General features: G+C 45.9%; 1 protein-coding gene across 1 annotated transcript; it reads right to left on the bottom strand.

Moving 5' to 3' along the window:
- Positions 1 to 17,124: 17,124 nt before the first annotated feature.
- Positions 17,125 to 19,072, bottom strand: LOC146340737 (small serum protein 2-like). The gene is made up of 2 exons (XM_084807259.1): positions 18,963 to 19,072; positions 17,125 to 17,233 (listed from the first exon to the last, which is right to left on the bottom strand). The coding sequence occupies exons 1-2, from the start codon at positions 19,070 to 19,072 to the stop codon at positions 17,125 to 17,127; spliced, it is 219 nt and encodes a 72-aa protein (XP_084663385.1).
- Positions 19,073 to 19,621: the final 549 nt, after the last annotated feature.

The following is a 19,621-nucleotide window of genomic DNA, read 5'->3' as shown; positions in this document are numbered from 1 at the left end:
GTAAGGGCTTACAGCTAATTACTGTTGTTGTTGTTGTTGTTCAGTCGTTAAGTCGTGCCCGACTCTTCGTGACCCCATGGACACAGTTATGGCAATAAAAGGTTTTTCTGAGACTTGTGCCTCTGCATCAGGAAGTCAGGTTCTGACACTCACCCCTACATGAAAAGCCTGGGGAAATGTCCTCTTCTACACAACTGTTAAAGACGAGGAGCACTTCTGATCACCTCGGCATCCTAGAGAGAGGAGGAGAAGGGTGGACGTATGCAGAAAATAATTTACATTGGGTCTCCTGTTGCAGGTTGGGATCAAAGATGGGTTGAAGACAACGGACTAACACTTAATGATACGCTCATGACTATACCAGATGGATATCAGGGTTGAAAGTAGGGATGTACGAAAGTCACTTACCTTTTCGAAGGGTGACATTCGCGGTGGGGGGGAGGCGCTCCATCCCTCCCCCCAAAATTCTGTCTGGCCAGCTCCACTCAGCAAAGATTCCGCGGAGCCGCTGGCTGGGGCCGCCCACAGCCGGACATCAGGCCTCTGGGCAGCCTGCAGGGACACAAATGGCAGCAGCCATAGCCGCCATTTGCATCCCTGTATTTTGCCGTGATAGGCTACGTAAATATTTACGTAGCCTATCACGGCAAAAAAACCAAACCAGCGGACGCAAATGACATTTGCGTTCCCTTTTTTGCCGTTTTAGCCTACATAAATATTTACGTAAGCTATTATGGCAAAAAAAAAGGCAATGCAAATGGCGTAGTGGCCGCCATTTGCATTCCCCACCTTTTTTTTTTTTTGCCGTAATAGCCTACGTAAATATTTATGTAGGCTAAAATGGCAAAAAAAAAGGGAACGCAAATGGCGGCCGCTGTAGCCACTGCCATTTGCGTTCCCTTAGTTAAGCCGTGATAGGCTACGTAAATACATACGTAGCCTATCACAGCTTCCGCAGGGACGCAAATGGCGTCCCTGTGTTAGCCATGATAGGCTACGTAAGTATTTACATAGCCTATCACGGCTATATGGAAGAAGCAAATGGCGTCCCTGTGTTAGCCATGATAGGCTACGTAAGTATTTACGTAGCCTATCACGGCTATATGGAAGAAGCAAATGGCGGCCGCATATGCGGCCGCCATTCGCAAGTCAGTGTGGACGGCAGCAGGTAGGTGCTCCGTTCCGGGCCCATTTCACAGGGTGGGGGGCAGGGGGGCTTTGTTCCACCACGGATTTCAGGGGGCCGAATCCACTGGCATTCGGCCTCACTGAGATCCGTGGCGGAATTCTCTGACATCCTTAGTTGAAAGGAGAAATGTTTTTTCTAGCAATACACAGGATTTGTAAGAGATGGAGGGAGCAATCCTATGGCCGCTAGGCAGTGTCTAGACAACCATAGAGTTTTTGGTTTCTGGGAACTGAGCTCGGAGCCTTCTCCTTGGCTCCGAACTCAGTTCCCAGAAACCTCAATCCCCTCCCCCACCCCCTTGTAGTCAGTGCAGTTTGTCCCTGGCTCTGCGCTTGTAAGAGCAGCACGGAGAGGGTGTAAAGGGGGCGTTCCTGGGGACGGGGAGGGGAGGAGCCTGCTGAAGCACCATTATGATGCTTCCTATGTGCCATCCAGCCTCCCCCTCACCGCCCGCTCTGACGTGCCTTGGCCAGACAGCCCAAATTGGCTGTCTAGACATAAATGCAGGGCTGCTGGAGTGCAAAGGAGAGGATCCCCTCCGTGCTCTGCCTGCCCTGCATTGGATAGGGCGGCCAACTATCCCCATAGGATTGCGCCCTTAGTAATTAGTCTTCAGATGAAGGGTTTATTTGGAAGAGCTGTATTTTCCATGTGCAATCCAAAAAAAAATCAAGTACAGCATTATGTAGTCACAATGACAAAAGATCAAGGCACCTGTCAGAGAGCTTTCACCACAGGTAAAGATGAAGAAGGGATGGATGCATCTCTCCATATCATTTCCACTCACATTCAAATATTATGAATCTCTGCTTTTTTCCATCCTGTTTATGAAGAAATTCATGAATTTTGGCAAGATCAAACAATGGACTAAACAAACATCTCACCCAACTGCACCGGACAAATTCAAGAGGTGCATCTATTCCTAGCATGGGGAGGACAATTGTACCTGCCTCCTGCCATGCAACTATTAAAGGTGAAGAGACTGTCAGGAAAAAAAGGTGACAACCTTAATTTAGCGTCACAAATACAGTTGAATACACAGGGATTCAAACCCTAGATGGATGAAACTCTCAGTTTTGGTTTCTCCCACGTTCAGTTTTTTTTAAAAAAAATCTCAAATTAATTCCATCAAAATTGTGAAAAACGATGTGAATGTTGGTCACATTTAATTTAAAAACATGAACTGAATGAAATAATATGCACACATCCCTAAACATAAGTGATGAAAGTGTGCACAGAGCACACTGATTTCAGTTCTCAGGGAACTGTTATTACCCATCCCGAGAGGGGCTGTTAACGAAGGCAGAAATGTCTTTCTTTCCTCACATCAGCTGCTTCTTTCAGTATTTGATTTCTGGATATGGGAAGGGTTGAAGCATTTAGCATCTCACAATCTATCCGGATTTGCCCACGCAATAGGCAGGTGTTGTGTGACACACAACAGGAAGAGGTGACTGTAACTTCAGGGAAATTGCCTTCTTGTCTATCGCATAAGACAGGGAGAACCAGTTCTTCAGAATACCAAATATGGCTCAATTTCATCAGTGTCTGGAGTTAATGGGGGAAAGAACATTACTGGGGAACAAAAGACAATCTAAGATGCCAAGCAGCGCAAGGAGGAAAAACAGCCGTATCAAATACAGAATTCAAATATCTACAACAGGGATAGGAAACTTTAGACAGTCTGGGGGTCATTTTTCAACCCCCTGGACCCCACCATTTTTGTGCTAAAAAAAATGCTTAAGAAGTGTTTAGTGCTACTTAAAAGAATGATTAAACAAACAAATAAACCTCTTTCCCATAACTGCCATTTTAACAACGTGGTTAATGGGAGTGACCAAAACCGTCTTATTTTAATTATTGCTAATTAGTATTATAGCATTATAGGGATATACCACTATACCCCTATAACATTACTTTAAAGAAAAGTTATTATAACATTCTTGCTAAAATGGTGGTGATTGAAAAACATTTTTCCCACCTTAAAAAAAAATGCACTATAGGGGTGTAGTGTAGTAACACTTTCATTTAATGGTGTTTTGCTATATTATTATTAACATTATTAATGCTGGAAAAGTGTTCTAGCATTACTTAAATGAATGATTCACATTTTTTTAAAGCAGGTGCTACTGCAAAGCATATAATGAGTGTGTGCTGAGCTATGATAGGTTCAGCCCCCAGATAAGTCATTACCCCCTTAAAAACCACAACCCTTAAAAAAGACAGAAGAGGGTGTGGACAGAACTTAATGGGATGTCCACACAGAAAATGCACATTATCCCCGAGTAGTGTGGAAAGTCAACTGCAATTCCACTTAAAGTAGAATAGCAATGATTTATTAGTGCTAGGAGCTGTCTGTCTCGATGCACCCAGAGCCCGGTGTAGGTTGCGTTGACCAGGATAGCATAAGTAGGGCTGTTAGAGAATTCCGCCACAGATCCCAGGGGGGCTGAATTCCAGTGAATTCGGCCCCCCCCAGAATCCGTGGTGGAACAGAGCCCCCCGCCCCTCTACCCCGCGAAAGCCCCGCAAAATGGAGCCTACCTGGCTGCGGCTCCGGCTGCAGCTGCGGCTCCAGCTCCAGCGGCTGCTGCCGGTCTGGTGCGGATGCAAATGGCATCCTGAGTAGGGGACGCCATTTGCTTCCCTATGGTAGCCTGTGATAGGCTATGTAAATATTTACGCAGCCTATCACGGATAAAACGGGAATGCAAATGGCGTGGGGGACACCATTTGCGTCCCTGCTTTAGCCGTGATAGGCTACGTAAATATTTATGTAGCCTATCACGGATAAAACGGGAATGCAAATGGCGTAGGGAACGCCATTTGCATCCCTGCTTTAGCCATGATAGGCTACGTAAATATTTATGTAGCCTATCACGGGCAACCATAGGGACGAAAATGGTGTCCCCTACTCAGGACGCCGTTTGCGTCTGCACCAGCCCGGCAGCGGCTGGAGGCCCTGCTGCAGGTTGGCCTGGCCAGTGGCTCCGTGGCCTGGCTGCGGAGCGGAGCCGGCTGGGGCAGGATTCCAGGGGGGAGGAACAGATCGCCTCCCCCCTGTCGAGGATTCGGGGGGGGAGGAACGGATCGCCTCCCCCCACCTGCGGAACCCGGCAGAGCCAGGTAAGCGGGGTTTCGTACACCCCTAAGCATAAGAGAAGCCCGGGAATGGAAGTGTCAGTTTTTGAAATAGTTTATCCGCATACTTCTGAACCTTCAGTGCGGGTGCAACGCAAATAGCTGCCTTAGAGCTGCAGGCATTCCAGCATTTTACCCAATCCAGATTTGATTTGAACAACAGTTGTCTGAAGTGGAACGTAAGAGCATTCTGCTTACCTAGCTGACGTTTCATTGCGGAGCTGGCAAACTCTTCCTGGTAAGAATTGGCTCTGAAGGCAAGAGCATGTTCCCTGCCAACGTCTGCCAAGAATCGGCTGCCAATATTTATGCAACTTAGGAGGGGGTGAAGCTACATGGATCCTGACCCTGTTGTTCCAGATGAACTCAGAGCTCCAAAAAACATATTTCGATGAGAAGGAAATATGTGCTTCTGACTAAACCGGGTCTTGTTTTGTATAGAGATAACTGTAGCCACTGACAGAATCTGATCACATTCAGAGGTGTATTTTATTCATTACATAAATTTATATACCACTGTCCAGTAGGCTATCAAAGTGGTTTACAGAAATGATAAAAACATAAAACATAACAATAAAACCACAGTAAAATAATCACTGGTCTACTATCTGCATAAGGATAAACCCGAACACAAACCAGGATCTTCTTGTAAACCATCAGTTTACATCAGGATGCCCCACAAAAGCCTTATGAGTAAGTAAGTAAAACTTGGCCATGGAGATATGCTGTACACTACGGATCATGGCAATAAATGGGGCATGGTTTGTGGAGACAAAGGGGCTGGCCATACCATTATGCAGAGTGAGACGACTACCTTGGGCGGCAGATGCTTTGGGGTGGGGAGCAGAAGTGAAGTGCTGGAGGGTACAGCTGTGTGTGTGTAATCCACTGGTATATTTCTCTTGAAGAATTCTGAGGAATATCCCTGCACATGCTCAGTAAAGAAGTGAGGTAGGGAGTGGCCACCATTTTAGGCAGTTACCAGAACTGCAGAGAAGAAGAAGCTTGCTTTCTCCTCTCTGTAAGACCCTGAATCCTTAAGACAGGGTAGTAGGGAGGTTCCCTTTTGAATTTTTTTTAAGAGTTACGTTTTTTTCCCAAGTACTATGAGTTCCTTGTTTGCTTATGTTCTTTTATATTGTATCAAGAGCTGTTTAACAAAGTTCCTGTGTTGCTGGATCCTGATCCACCTTGAGAAGATTGCTGTGGAGCTGGAATGAATGGAATAGAGACTGTTTTCCTTCTTCAGCCATCAGAAAAAAATTAGGCTTCAGAGAGAAGTTTTATTTATATTTTTGTTGTGGACTCAAGCTTTAAAAAAAAGGCAGAACTTTGGGAGGGCTGTGCTCTGTTTTATTGTTTTGGTGATAAGTGTATGGTTATGCATGTAAAACTGTTACATGTGCATTATTATTGTTTTAACCAATATATTAAAATATATGCTAATTGTTCCTGTACAAAGCCTTTGCTGTGAGTCAGTTTAGAGACCCTGAAGAAAAGTGTTACATGTGCAGCACAATCTGCCCTGCACACCGCTAAGCCATCCTGCCACCTTCGGGTGTAGTCACCCGTGTTGAAGTAAGAATGAACCAACGGTACTGTAGTAAAAATGTAACCTAAAAGCCATTGTATGTGTCTTAAGCAGCACATAGTACTGTAAGAGCTGCGCATGCCTGGAATGAGCAGACAGTAACCCTAAGATAAGGTTGCTAAGCAAACCGCTGGCAACCAATCAAAAGTAACACGCTGGCTGAGGAATGCAAGCTAAGTGATAAAACTGTAGCGCGGAGGTTGCCCAGGGTCGACTCTGCTTTTGAGCGTGAGCTCCTTTGTCGAACTGTTTGCAAACAATAAAATCGAGTTGGACCCAGCCTGAAGTTGACTCTCCTCTTTAGGGCAAATTGGACTAGCCTCCAGGGGGTGACACTAGCATTTTGTGCAACAAACTGGCGAGTCAGTCAGGAGTCCCTTGGACCACCCTGGGGTCAAACGACAGAACTGGCAAAGGTGCCTGTGGGGCGTGCCGGACCGCCTTTGAGGTCTGCCACGGCACCAGAGAACGGGGGTCGGGACACCCAGGAGGTTAAAGGCGTGGACTCCATTGATTGAGTCAACCAGGCTGAATGGGTCTGAAGAGCCGGCACTAGGGTGTTGGGCAGAGTAAGTACTTGATTTCCCTTCTGTCTTTCTGTTTGAGTTGCCTTCGGAGCGTCTGAGGTTTGTCAGACTCTGTGTAAACGTCTGAGGTTTGTCAGACTCCGTGTAAGTGTCGGAGGTTTGTCAGGCTCCGTGTATGGTTTCAAATAGAGGTAGGCACAATGGGGGTGGGTAGCTCCCGTTTAGAAAGCTCTGCCACTCCCTTGGGATGCATGCTAAAGAACTTTAGCAAAGTCAAGCGTCTGAGGTTTGTCAGACTCCGTGTACTAAGATGTCGAAAGGCAAGCTGGTTACACTCTGTCAATTGGAATGGCCAGCATTTGGAATTAGTTGGCCAGACATAGGATCCTTTGGTGTAAATCTTGTAAATGCTGTATATAAAAATGTGGTGAATAATGGGCAATGGGATCAATTCGCCTAGACTGATGGTTGGTTGAATTGGTGCGGAAAGAATCCCCCTTAGTTACAGAAGTGTAAATGTGTTACTGGCAAAGGACCACAGGGGCAAGAGACCCCAGGTGGTGTCTGAATCAAGTAGTAAGAGATAAATTTGCCTCAGGGAAGGTGAGGTTATCAGCATTTGGATGAGTGCCAACCAAAATCCACTGAAGGCGGGAAAAGGTTGAATATAAAGTTCAATATTGTAGTCATGATGGTATGCTCCGAGGTGAAGCCCAAAGCCCCTGTTCTCCCTGATTCAAGCCCCACGGAAGGAGCTTGAAGACTGGGAGACCCTGCCCAAGGTGCCCTGAGCTCCCCCCGGTCTGATTCGGTCTGTTAGGTTGGGAGGAGAGGTTGTTGGGGGAGGGAGGGGGCCCTCCAGAGACAGTTTGTCTGCCACCGTATCCAAGTTGGTTAGAAGAAGCAAAAGCAGTTAAAAAAGTTGCAACTTCTGAAGAAAGAGATTTGTTTGACGACTTAAAGACTGTGGCAAAATCAAGAAACAAAGACAGAGCAAGTTCTTAAAATATCAGGGTCTGTGTGAGCTTATCTCTGTCAGCCTGCTCAGAGCAGAGCCAAGGGGGACTTGCCTAACCCCCCTTCGCCGTGGCTGGTTTAGCCTTAGCAAGCAGAGAGGCTGGAAGGTGTCTGTGAGGACCTGACAAAAGAGTGAGATTTGCAAGAAAAAAAAAAACAAGAAAAGCATCACAGCTGGAAAGCTGAGCAGCACTGCTCTGTTCTTATCTGTGGAGGAATCTAGAAGAGGTGTAAGGTTACACCTTCCCCATTCGAACTGATGAAGAGACACAGAGCTTTTGTTAAAAAACATCCCTTCTTTATGGCCCAAAGCCTTCTTTGTTAGAGGCACTCTGCACATGGACTGGAACTTTAGACAGTTAAAGACTTGCCATAAAAAGTACTGTGAGGCTTGTTATAGCCTTAAACTCCCGTTGTTGTAGATTGTGTGTTTGTTTGTGATCAGCTCAGTGTACAGTTTGATTTGTGATTTCAACACTCAGATAAAAAGCTGCATTTGACTGAAAGAACTGGGTATATTTAGCCTTGAGAAGAGAAGACTGAGAGGAGATCTGATAGCACTCTTCAAGTACTTAAAAGGTTGTCCCAGAGAGGAAGGCCAGGATCTCTTCTCGATCATCCCAGAGTGCAGGACACGGAATAATGGGCTCAAGTGACAGGAAGCTGGATTCCAGCTGAACATCAGGAGAAACGTCCTAACTGTTAGAGCAATACGACAATGGAACCAATTACCTGGGGAGGTGGTGGGCTCTCCCACACTGGAGGCATTCAAGACGAGGCTGGACAGCCATCTGTCAGGGATGCTCTGATTTGGATTCCTGCACTGGGCAAGGGGTTGGACTCGATGGCCTTGTAAGCCCCTTCCAACCCTACTATTCTATGATTCTATGATTTCCAAGGCTTTGATTTCATTTACCCTAATGAAGCATACAGATACAAATTTCTAGAGATTCATAGACTACAAAGGAAACAGCCTTCAAAAAGTTCAAAGAGAAACTACGAAAGTTAGTTTCCCTTTAAAAAGGGGGGCCGCAAATTCTCTTAACTTAAGAGGTGAGAGAGAGAGAGTCCCCCACTCTCCCGTGATACTTCTAAGCCCAGCTGTGTTTCTGAAGCCTAAGAAAGTTCCTGCCCCATGTGTTCCAGCTCTTTCTCAAAATCTGAACTGTTCTGACGTTCCATTTGCTCAGAGGCAAACCTGACACTCTGCCAAAACTCATGCAGTGTGGAGTTGCCGATGCAAAAATGGTGGCTTGGAACTCTTTGCATGTATGAGAACGCCCTTCCCTTGATTTTGATGGGCCCTGACCATGCAGTCAGAGGAGCAGTATAATGGTTAGATCTGCTCCACCATGCCCTACTATACAAAACAAATGTTTTCCAGTCATGGTGTTAGATTTTAATGATATGAAAAAGGTATAAAAGAAGGCAGAAGAAAGTAGCAGACAAAAAGGCTTAAAAAAAGAAAGAAAGCTTATCCCAAATGTGTGTCGTTGAGATTAGTAAGAAGATCTAAGCAAGCGAGTCTCTGTCGAAGCAATGGCAAACAGCCTAACTTGCAGAGAAAACAAAGAGTTAAAACTGGTGCATGGCACAGAGAATTTGAAACATGATTTGCAGAACAGGCAAGCCAAAAGATAAGTGTGCCTGTTACAAGAGGGAGGCTATAGTAGCCATAAAAAGGGGTGAAGCCCCCGTATGAAGCTTTAACAAAAATATTACCCACTAGAAGTGGACAATTAAAATAAAAAAGGCTTTTCTTAAATTGAAGCAAGCCTTAATATCCACGCCTGCTTTAGCCTTATCAGACCCCAGATCATGAAGTTTTTAGAGCTATGGTGCACATGAGAGCACATAAAAAGTGCCATTCCTGGAAAAAGGAAAAGGCAATGCTGGCAGCCACCATGGGCGGAGATATAAACAGCAGCTTGAGAGCACAGAAGCGACCAGAGGGGGGGGGGGCAGAAAAGGAAAGGGCCGACCGGGGCTCAATAAATGTGCGTATTGCCGAGAGAAGAGACATTGGAAGAAAGATTGTCCAGAGCTGAAAGAAAAGAGAAAAGAGACTCACCCTGAAGGCTGCCAAATGCTGGCAGGGTCCTCCAGTGGGGGGGAGTCTAGCTGAAGGGCCACCACCCTACGAACAAACGCTCGGGAGAATCCCAAGGTAAAAGTAAGGGTTGGTGGCAAGGACTGTAAAGCCCTAGTAGATACTGGAGCCACATTTTCTATGATCCCTGTGAAGCCCCCTGGCAAGAGAAAGTGGAAAGCATGTAACTATAAAAGAAATTAAAGGGAAAAAAAACAAACTAAAGTGCCCATGTGAAAGCCCCTCCTCACGAAGACTGGAAATAACATACTGGAACATGCCTTTGTAGTTTCATCTGCATACCTGGTTGCCCTCTTGGGGTGAGACTTGTTAACAAAACTGCAAGCTAAAATCTTCTTCATTGATAATCAGATTGTAGTACAGCTGCCAGCAATGCAGGGCTCAAATTATCGAATGGCCCTTCAAGCAATCAAGATTGTGTCAGAGGCCAAAGGGACTGAGATTTTAGAGAATGTTAATCCATGTGTGTGGGCAGACAGAACCCCTGCCCGACCAAATGCATAACACAAATTAAAATCTTCTTTAAAAAGGGAGAGCCCTGTGTGCGTGAGGCAGTATCCTCTGAAAAAGCCACCTGTGCAGGCTTGAAGCCGCTCATTGAGAAGTTCAAAAATTATGGTTAGTTAATAAAGGGATCATCCCCCTTTAACACCCCGATTTTGAGTGCGCCCGAGGCAGATAGCACCTCCTTCAGGTTAGACCAAGACCTGAGAACAGTGGCTGACTGCCCTTTGTGCCTCAAAAATGATTCAAAGATGCTTGAGCCCCCAGCTCAAATGAGAAGTCGCCCATGCGCTTACTATCCTTTCCAGAGATTTCAAATTAACTTTTCAGAGTTGCCCCAGACTCATGGCTATCGGTACCTGCTAGTAATAATAAAAGCAATTGACTGCACCGCTCAGACAGTAGCCAAGATCCTGTTAAAAAGTAATCCCTAAGCTCTTGTTACCTAAAGAGAGTGAATCAAATCAGGGGCCCCATTTTGTTGGACAAGTGACGCAAGTAGTGGCCCAGGCATAACAAACTAACTAGAAGCTACACCCCCCTTGGAAACCTCAATCTACAAGTCAAGTTGAGAAGATGAACCGCACCTTAAAGACAATGCTCATTAAAATTTGTTTAAAGATTAAGTTGAAAGGCCACAGGCCTTGCCAATCACCTTGACTCGAGTACGGTGCACCCCCAAGGGAAGTATTAAATTGACACCCTTTAAACGTTCTATAAGCGCCCACCTCGGATATTACCTATGGCTGACAGCTTAAATGTAAATTTTGAAGTAAGAGTTTTAAGATTCAAGGTTATGTTACTGCTTTGCAGTCTGTTTTGTTTTCACAGGTTTGCGACACCGCACCAATCCTGGCCTTTAGATGCTCCAGTGCATAATTTCAATCCCAGCGATTGGGTGCTAATCCAGTCCTAGAAAGATGAACCACCTACCAAGAAGCAGAAGGGTCTGTTTCAGATCCTACTTACCACTCCCATTGCTATGAAAGTCGCCAAAGAAAAGAAGTGGATTCATCACACTGAATAAAGGCATCACCTGCACCAGAGAGGGTCACACCGGAAGCTGACCCACCTGAAGGTCACCGTTGGAATAATGAACCCCTGAAAGGACTCAAGTAGCTCTACAGAAAGAGGGTGCTCTCGTTTCAAGGGTTCCTGATGAACGGAACGAAACTGAGTTCCAAAAGTAAAAAAAAAAGTGTTTTTGTTGTCAACATTCTAGTAGCTAGAACAAAGGCGTCCTAGGCCTCACTTGCTGTTTAGAGAAAACCATCAATGCCACAGCAATAATAGTTTGCGCCTTTAAGTGCATAGTCCACCACGGGACCAAAGAGAGTATAAATTTGAGAAAAGCCTTTTGAGGGGGGAATTGTAGTAAAAATGTAACCTAAAAGCCATTGTATGTGTCTTAAGCAGCACATAGTACTGTAAGAGCTGCGCATGCCTGGAATGAGCAGACAGTAACCCTAAGATAAGGTTGCTAAGCAAACCGCTGGCAACCAATCAAAAGTAACACGCTGGCTGAGGAATGCAAGCTAAGTGATAAAACTGTAGCGCGGAGGTTGCCCAGGGTCGACTCTGCTTTTGAGCGTGAGCTCCTTTGTCGAACTGTTTGCAAACAATAAAATTGAGTTGGACCCAGCCTGAAGTTGACTCTCCTCTTTGGGGCAAATTGGACTAGCCTCCAGGGGGCGAAACTAGCATTTTGTGCAACAGTACCGTTGCTATTTATTTACTATTACATTTCTATGCCACTCAATAGCCAAAACTCTCAGGGTGGTTCAGAACAATTTAACCCATAAAGGCTTGGAGGAACCTGGGCCCTTGGGCCCACTTTGTACTGTATGCACACTTCTCTTATTTATTTATGTTTATTTCCGACTTATTTGTATATTTTGAAATGATATTCCTTTTGGCTTATACAACAGCCATGAGATGATGGCATGGGGTGGGACAGGGGGCATCTTTGCCACAGGAAGCAACAGGTCTCAGGCTGGCCCTGGGAGAGGGCCGGGGCCGGGAGGAGTGTTAGAATTGCTAATGTGTGATTTTAAAAGATATCTGCTCCACAGGGGGAACAGGGTGGGGTCAAGGCAGAGCCAGGGTGGGTACTGACTGCTCAGAGGTGGGGCCTGATGAGTTTTGATGGGTCATAAGAGAGAGACATGCCTCAGGCACATGCTACATGATTAGCGTAACTTATAGTTTAGACCTTGGAAGGAAGGAGGAAAGGGAGCAGGCAGGCATGCTCAGAGGTCTCAGTGAGCATCACCCTGCCTTGCCCTGCCCCAGTCACTGCCAGCAACAGCAATGGAGGTCACGAAGAGACTGATCTGGCTACACACTAAGTGAATTGGTTGCTCTCTCTGGGGGAAGGGAGAGAACATGGGCAGTTCACGGGCTCCACCACATAAAGAGAAATCACCTCAGGCCCCAGGGCCATTTCATTTTGGGGCATTGGCAATTTCTCTCCTCAGTGCCCTGAAATGACGCAACTTCCAGCATTGAGAATATTGCAACTTAGTCTGCAAGTTACAGGAAGAGGGCAGTTTGGCAGTTAGCTAGTTGATGCATGGGAATTTAGGCATAGCTAGCCTTAGGATCTTCAGCAAAGGAGATCGTTACCTTGTCATGGTGCTGGAGCTTGAGCACCTCAATGATGTCATGAGCTAAACCGTGAAGGGACACCCAAGATGGGAAGGTCATGGCAGAGAGGTCAGACTAAATACGATCCCTGGGGAAGGAAACGGCAACCCACCCCAGTGTTCTTGCCATGAAAACTAAATGGATCATTACAACCAGAGATATGTCGGTATACCATCGGAAGATGGGACTCCCAGGTCGGAAGATGGTCAAAATGCTACTGGGGAGGAACAGAGGATAAGCTCAACTAGCCCCAGATGTGATGACGAGCTAGCTCAAAGCCAAAAGGATGGCTAGCAGCCGATGGTGCTGGTGGTGAACGACGAATCCGATGTTCTAAAGATCAACACACCATAGGAACCTGGAATGTAAGATCTATGAGCCAGGGCAAATTGGATGTGGTTATTGGGGAGATGTCAAGATTAAATATAGACATTTTGGGTGTCAGTGAACTGAAATGGACTGGAACGGGCCACTTCACATCAAATGACCACCAGATCTACTACTGTGGACAAGAGGACCACAGAAGAAATGGAGTAGCCTTCATAATTAAAAATAAAGTGGCTAAAGCAGTGCTTGGATACAATCCAAAAAATGACCGAATGATCTCAATTTGAATTCAGGGTAAGCCATTTAACATCACAGTGATCCAAATATATGCCCCAACCACAGATGCTGAAGAAGGAGAAGTAGATCAGTTCTATGTGGATCTGCAGCACCTACTGGATAGTACGCCAAAAAAAGATGTTATTTTCATTACAGGAGGCTGGAATGCTAAGGTGGGTAGTCAAACGACACCTGGAATTACAGGCAAGCATGGTCTGGAAGAACAAAATGAAGCAGGACATAGGCTGATAGAATTTTGCCAAGACAACTCACTGTGCATAACAAACACTCTCTTCCAACAACCTAAGAGACGACTTTATACATTGACTTCACCAGACGGTCGACACCGAAATCAGATTGACTACATCCTTTGTAGCCAAAGGTGGCGGACATCTATGCAGTCAGTAAAAACAAGACCTGGAGTTGATTGTAGTTCAGATCATGAACTTCTTATTGCACCATTTAGAATCAGACTAAAGAGAATAGGGAAGACCCACAGATCAGTTAGATATGAGCTCACTAATATTCCTAATGAATATGCAGTGGAGGTGAAGAATAGATTTAAGGGACTAGATTTAGTAGATAGGGTCCCGGAAGAACTATGGACAGAAGTTTGCAACATTGTTCAGGAGGCGGCAACAAAAAACATCCCAAAGAAAAAGAAAACCAAGAAGGCAAGATGGCTGTCTGCTGAGACACTGGAAGCAGCCCAAGAAAGACGGAAAGCAAAGGCAACAGTGACAAGGGGAGATATGCCCCATTAAATGCAAAATTCCAGAGGTTAGCCAGAAGAGATAAGGAATTATTTTTAAACAAGCAATGCGTGGAAGCGGAAGAAGATAATAGAATAGGAAGGACAAGAGACCTCTTCCAGAAAATTAGAAACATCGGAGGTAAATTCCAGGCAAAAATGGGTATGATGAAAAACAAAGATGGCAAGGACCTAACAGAAGCAGAAGAGATCAAGAAAAGGTAGCAAGAATATACGGAAGATCTGTATAGGAAGGATAATAATATCGGGGATAGATTTGATGGTGTGGTCAGTGAACTAGAGCCAGACATCCTGAAGAGTGAGGTTGAATGGGCCTTAAGAAGCATTGCTAATAACAAGGCAGCAGGAGATGACGGCATCCCAGCTGAAATGTTTAAAATCTTGCAAGATGTCAAGGTGATGCATGCCAAATGCCAGCAAATTTGGAAAACACAAGAATGGCCAACAGATTGGAAAAAATCCACTTATATCCCCATACCAAAAAAGGGAAGCACCAAAGAATGTTCAAACTATCGAACAGTGGCACTTATTTCACATGCCAGTAAGGTAATGCTCAAGATCTTGCAAGGTCGACTCCAGCAATTCATGGAACGAGAATTGCCAGATGTACAAGCTGGGTTTAGAAAAGGCAGAGGAACTAGAGACCAAATTGCCAATAACCGCTGGATAATGGAGAAAGCCAGGGAGTTTCAGAAAAACATCTATTTCAGTTTTATTGACTATTCTAAAGCCTTTGACTGTGTGGATCATCACAAATTGTGGCGAGTTCTTGGTGGTATGGGGATACCAAGTCATCTTGTCTGCCTCCTGAGGAATCTGTATAATGACCAAGTCGCAACGGTAAGAACAGACCACGGAACAACGGACTGGTTTAAGACTGGGAAAGGAGTACGGCAGGGTTGTATACTCTCACCCTACCTATTCAACCTGTACGCAGAACACATCATGCGACATGCTGGGCTTGATGAAGCCAAGGCTGGAGTTAAAAGCGCTGGAAGAAACATTAACAATCTCCGATATGCAGATGATACCACTTCGATGGCTGAAAGCGAGGAGGAGCTGAGGAGCCTCATGACGAAGGTGAAAGAAGAAAGTGCAAAAGCTGGCTTGCAGTTCAACCTCAAAAAAACCAAGATTATGGCAACCAGCTTGATGGATAACTGGCAAATAGAGGTAGAAAATGTGGAGGCAGTGACAGACTTTGTCTTTCTAGGTGCAAAGATTACTGCAGACACTGACTGCAGCCAGGAAATCAGAAGACGTTTACTTCTTTGGGGGAGAGCAATGACAAATCTTGATAAAATAGTGAAGAGCAGAGACATCACACTGACAACAAAGGTCTGCATAGTGAAAGCAATGGTATTCCCCGTAGTAACCTATGGCTGCGAGAGCTGGACCATAAGGAAGGCTGAGCGAAGGAAGATAGATGCTTTTGAACTGTGGTGCTGGAGGAAAATTCTGAGAGTGCCTTGGACTGCAAGAAGATCAAACCAGTCCATACTCCAGGAAATCAAGCCAGACTGCTCACTTGAGGGAAGGATATTAAAGGCAAAACTGAAGTATTTTGGCCACATAATGAGAAGACAGGATACCCTGGAGAAGATGCTGATGCTAGGGAAAGTGGAAGGCAAAAGGAAGAGGGGCCGACCAAGGGCAAGGTGGATGGATGATATTCTGGAGGTGATGGACTCGACCTTGGGGGAGCTTGGGGTGGCGACGGCTGACAGGAAACTCTGGCGTGGGCTGGTTCATGAAGTCACGAAGAGTCAGAAGTGACTGACTGAATAAACAACAACAAAAGCCTTAGGATCTCTACAGCCTACAGCGGTTTTCTTTCTCCTCCTTCCTGCTTGTCAGGGGTGCCTCTGAGCATAGGCAGTGGCAAAGCAGCTCAGATTCCAAAGAGGAACCACAAAACGTGGGGGAGGAACTTTCCCAGACTCTTCCAGACAAGGAGAGACAGACTCCTCGGGTTTCAATAGTTCAGCTGGACAGAGAGAGCCTCTCTTCACACACACCCCATGAGAGGTAGTGAACAGGGAGAGGTGGGGCTTGGACAGCCTGAATTCTTAGACGCCAGGCGCAGGCGCAGGGCCAAGAGAGAGTTGGCGGGGCGGAGCTGAGGCGGTCTGCCCAATTGGCCCAGCAGGAACAGCTATGCGTAGATACCTCACAAGACAGAGGGAGATCCCCCCCTCTTAAGTGAGGAAAGCATGCCTGCCTTTTCTCAAATGGTGGACAACTTTCAACCTTCCTGGTTTCCCTTTGAACTCCCTGAAGGCATTTCCTTTGTAGACTGTGAGTTACTGATAACTAACATCTGTATGACCCATTGAAGTAAAAGGATTAAAGAGTCATGGATAGCAGCCTGTTGTCTGTGTTTTGTTTGGCTATTGAAGTTCAGCAGGGACAAAAAGGAGACCTGGCACTGCTCCTCCCTCCCCCGCCCCTCTCTGCCTCCCTCCATTGCTGGGAAGGCACATGGCTTGCTCTCTGCTGCTGGTGGTGTTGTAGAAATGGACTGCACAAACTCTTCTTTGAAACTGTAAACTGTGCCTGCATGTTATGTGCAGGAATACTCATGAGTAAAGCTGTTTTCTTTCTTGGCTAAAAGAAGAGCATGGTCTTTATTTTTAGCTTTTATGTGTCATGGGACTGGTAAATGCTCATTCCGTTTCGCCATGCCTTTCTCTCTGATAAATTGCTTTCCAACAAGAAGCAGCAATGCCATATAAAACCCAACATTCAAGGCATAAGGGGGAAATCAAGATGGCAGCCAGAAGCCACTCAGCACCTGGTCACCAAAAGAGTAACAACTTAAAAAAAAAAAAAAGTAAAAGGGCACAGGGAAGGCTTCTGCACAGGGAGGGTGAGGGGAAGCAACGGAATGGCACATTGCCATGAGCTTCCTCAATCCTGGAGACAGTCAGCCCTGACAACAGCAAGACACACACATACAGAGTTCCACAACCAACTAGTTCATTCATATAAATCCTGACAACAGGAAGGGTATGGAATTCGATCTTAAAATAAACATGGCTTTGAAGTGTCATTTTCCTTATAGAACTTATATTTACATGTTTCGGGATCAACAACTCCTATGCATCCTTCGACCACTGCAGGTCCACCAAATCTAAAAAGAAGAAGAAAGGAGGAGGAGGAGGAGGAGGAGGAGGAGGAGATGTAAAAAACAAGTTTTATCTGAACTTGCAAAGTTCTTCTAAGGAGCTTAACTTTGGCCAAGCAGCTCAGATCTAGTGAATGTTGTCTTAAAGAACAGTATCGTCTTGCAGGATTTTCTCAGGTTCAGCTAGGTTTACCTTAACTTACTAAGAGATCATATAAAGAACTGAACTTAGATCTAGCAACTCAGGTTTCCCCAAGGATTATTTAAGCTTTTTGTTGTTCAGTCGTGTCCGACTCTTCGTGACCCCATGGACCATAGCACGCCAGGCCTCCCTGTCCTGCGCTCTCTCCCGGAGCGTGCTCAAGTCCATTTTCATTGCATCAGTGATGCTATCTAGCCATCTCATCCTCTGACGTCCCCTTCTCCTTTTGCCTTCAGTCATTATTTAAGCTACCCAGTAGATAATTAACTTGGAAAGTGTGTTGCTTGACCTAGGAAGTGAAGCTTTCAGAAAGTTTCTCCTAGTGGTCAATATCTTTGGGGAATGATACGATGGATTGCCAGAGGGATACCGTCCTCTTTGGTTGCATGTTTTGCCAGCCACTGATGCATGTTGGACCTTTTTTCAAATGTTCCTGTATGTGTGGTGTGGGGCACTACAGGTACCCAAAACCCAAGGTCTGCATGCGTTAGGCATTTCAGAGCCAAAAAATCAGGTGGCCAGGGCTGGGGAGTTTGGTGTCAGCGAACTGCTGGACAGGCAGCAGTGGGACACCATCTCCCACTTAGTCGTGGTTCTCAGGCTGTTCTTGGACGCCAGAGCCAGAGTGCTGCTGCTGCTAACACAGTCAACACAGAGCAGAAATCACTACAACAACGTCTGCTCTGGTACTCCCTCCCAAATTGCTGTGATCAGAAATAAGATCATTATTGACCTGGTAAAGTCATTCTCTGATTGGAAGCTAGAGCTGTCAGACACAAAACCACATCCCCTCTTTTGCCTCCCACCCCTGCACTCTTGGGAGAATTTGGAAGCATCTCAGTTGAAAACAGCTCTTGCATAAATTAGGCCCCAGTTTTCTCTCCTCCAGGTACTGGCCAGGCACATGGCTGCTTTGTTTCTGAGGTCAGATGATATGGCATCTTCCATCTATGTCCATTACATATCCTCCAAAATACCCCCCCACACACACACACACACACACACACCACAATGAACACAGCCCTGGCACAAATCAAGTTCTGTGTTTCCTCTGAACACAGGCCAACGCAGGTCTTATTCTCTGTTCGGAGCAGTGGAGGCTGGTGGCTCCGATGTCAGTGGGGCAGTGAATCCTCTCCAGGTTTCAGTCAGAACCAGTCAGAACTCTAAAGGAGCTCTCCAAGCTGTGAAGCACCCCCTCCCCTGCGAAGCACCTTGGAGAGCTCCTTTAGAGTTCTGACTGCTTCTGCCTGAAACCCGGAGGAGATTTACCTGACACTGGAGCCACCAGCCTTCACTGGTTCTAAGGATTTCAATTTAAGGAACTTTGACAGTTGATGCATGGAGTATTGTGAGAGCCTAGCATATGTTGGCCTCTCAATGCAACTGAAGCCTCTACCTGCCTCCTGAGGGGTACTGGCCCTTCTTCCAGCTCTCCTTTGGGCTGCCCCTCATGCAAGGACAAATGTTTTAGTTTTAGTTAAACCTCCTTGCAATAGATTAATATAATGCTGCCTTTGGGCCATTGCCTACCTGTCACAGCAGCCCATTCCTTCTTCACTGCAGCTGCAACTGACACAGTGACCTGTATTCCACTCAGACCCAATTGGATGTTTTTTCCCATCAAAGATCGATACACACATCCGGTTTTGCAGTCATCATCTTACCTAGGGAGAAGGGAGAAAAAATCGATCACTTTGAACTGCTCTAGTGGTAGGACATCCAAGTTTCAGCCAGAACCAACTCCTGAAATCACAGTTTAATCTGGAAACAGTTACCATGGCCAACAGCACAATGAAAAGACCACATTAAATATTTCAGGTTGTGACTGGAGAGGTAAAGGGAATGGGGGGAACAAGGCTTTGTCAGGATATTTAGTGCTGAGCTTCTCTGCCTGCTCCACCCTTCTCAGTTTCTTGTTCTGGGAGCCTTTTCAAGAAGGTCTGCCAGATGGGCATCACCAAATGTATAGCAACTCTTGGGACAGAATCCTTCAGGAATATGCAAAGTTGAGGCTACAGACTTTCCTCATCTGGACAGGCCACGGCCAAGTTTATGGGGAGATATGGCTAGTCTTGCAGAATGACCCTGCCTCATTGATGGCAGTGACCACTTGGCAGGAGGCCAGGGACAGGATTGTCTTTTTCTATTTCTGTACCTCCAATATAGAATTCTCTGCCCCCTCCCCAAAC

This window comes from Heloderma suspectum, chromosome 6 (assembly GCF_057233095.1).
Source record: "Heloderma suspectum isolate Gila_16-S chromosome 6, 16-S_ref, whole genome shotgun sequence".
In the NCBI taxonomy this organism is placed as follows: Eukaryota; Metazoa; Chordata; class Lepidosauria; order Squamata; family Helodermatidae; genus Heloderma; species Heloderma suspectum.
Note: the sequence above shows the minus strand (reverse complement) of the source record. Positions and strands in the feature narration are given on the sequence as shown.

Bases quoted from the DNA above. Each gene is read 5' to 3' on its own strand.
- LOC146340737 (XM_084807259.1), bottom strand. From the start codon at position 19,072: ATGTGTGTATCGATCTTTGATGGGAAAAAACATCCAATTGGGTCTGAG. The intron at 17,234-18,962 runs GTAGGCAATGGC...TCTTCTTTTTAG, and splicing joins GGAATGGGCTGCTGTGACAG to ATTTGGTGGACCTGCAGTGG.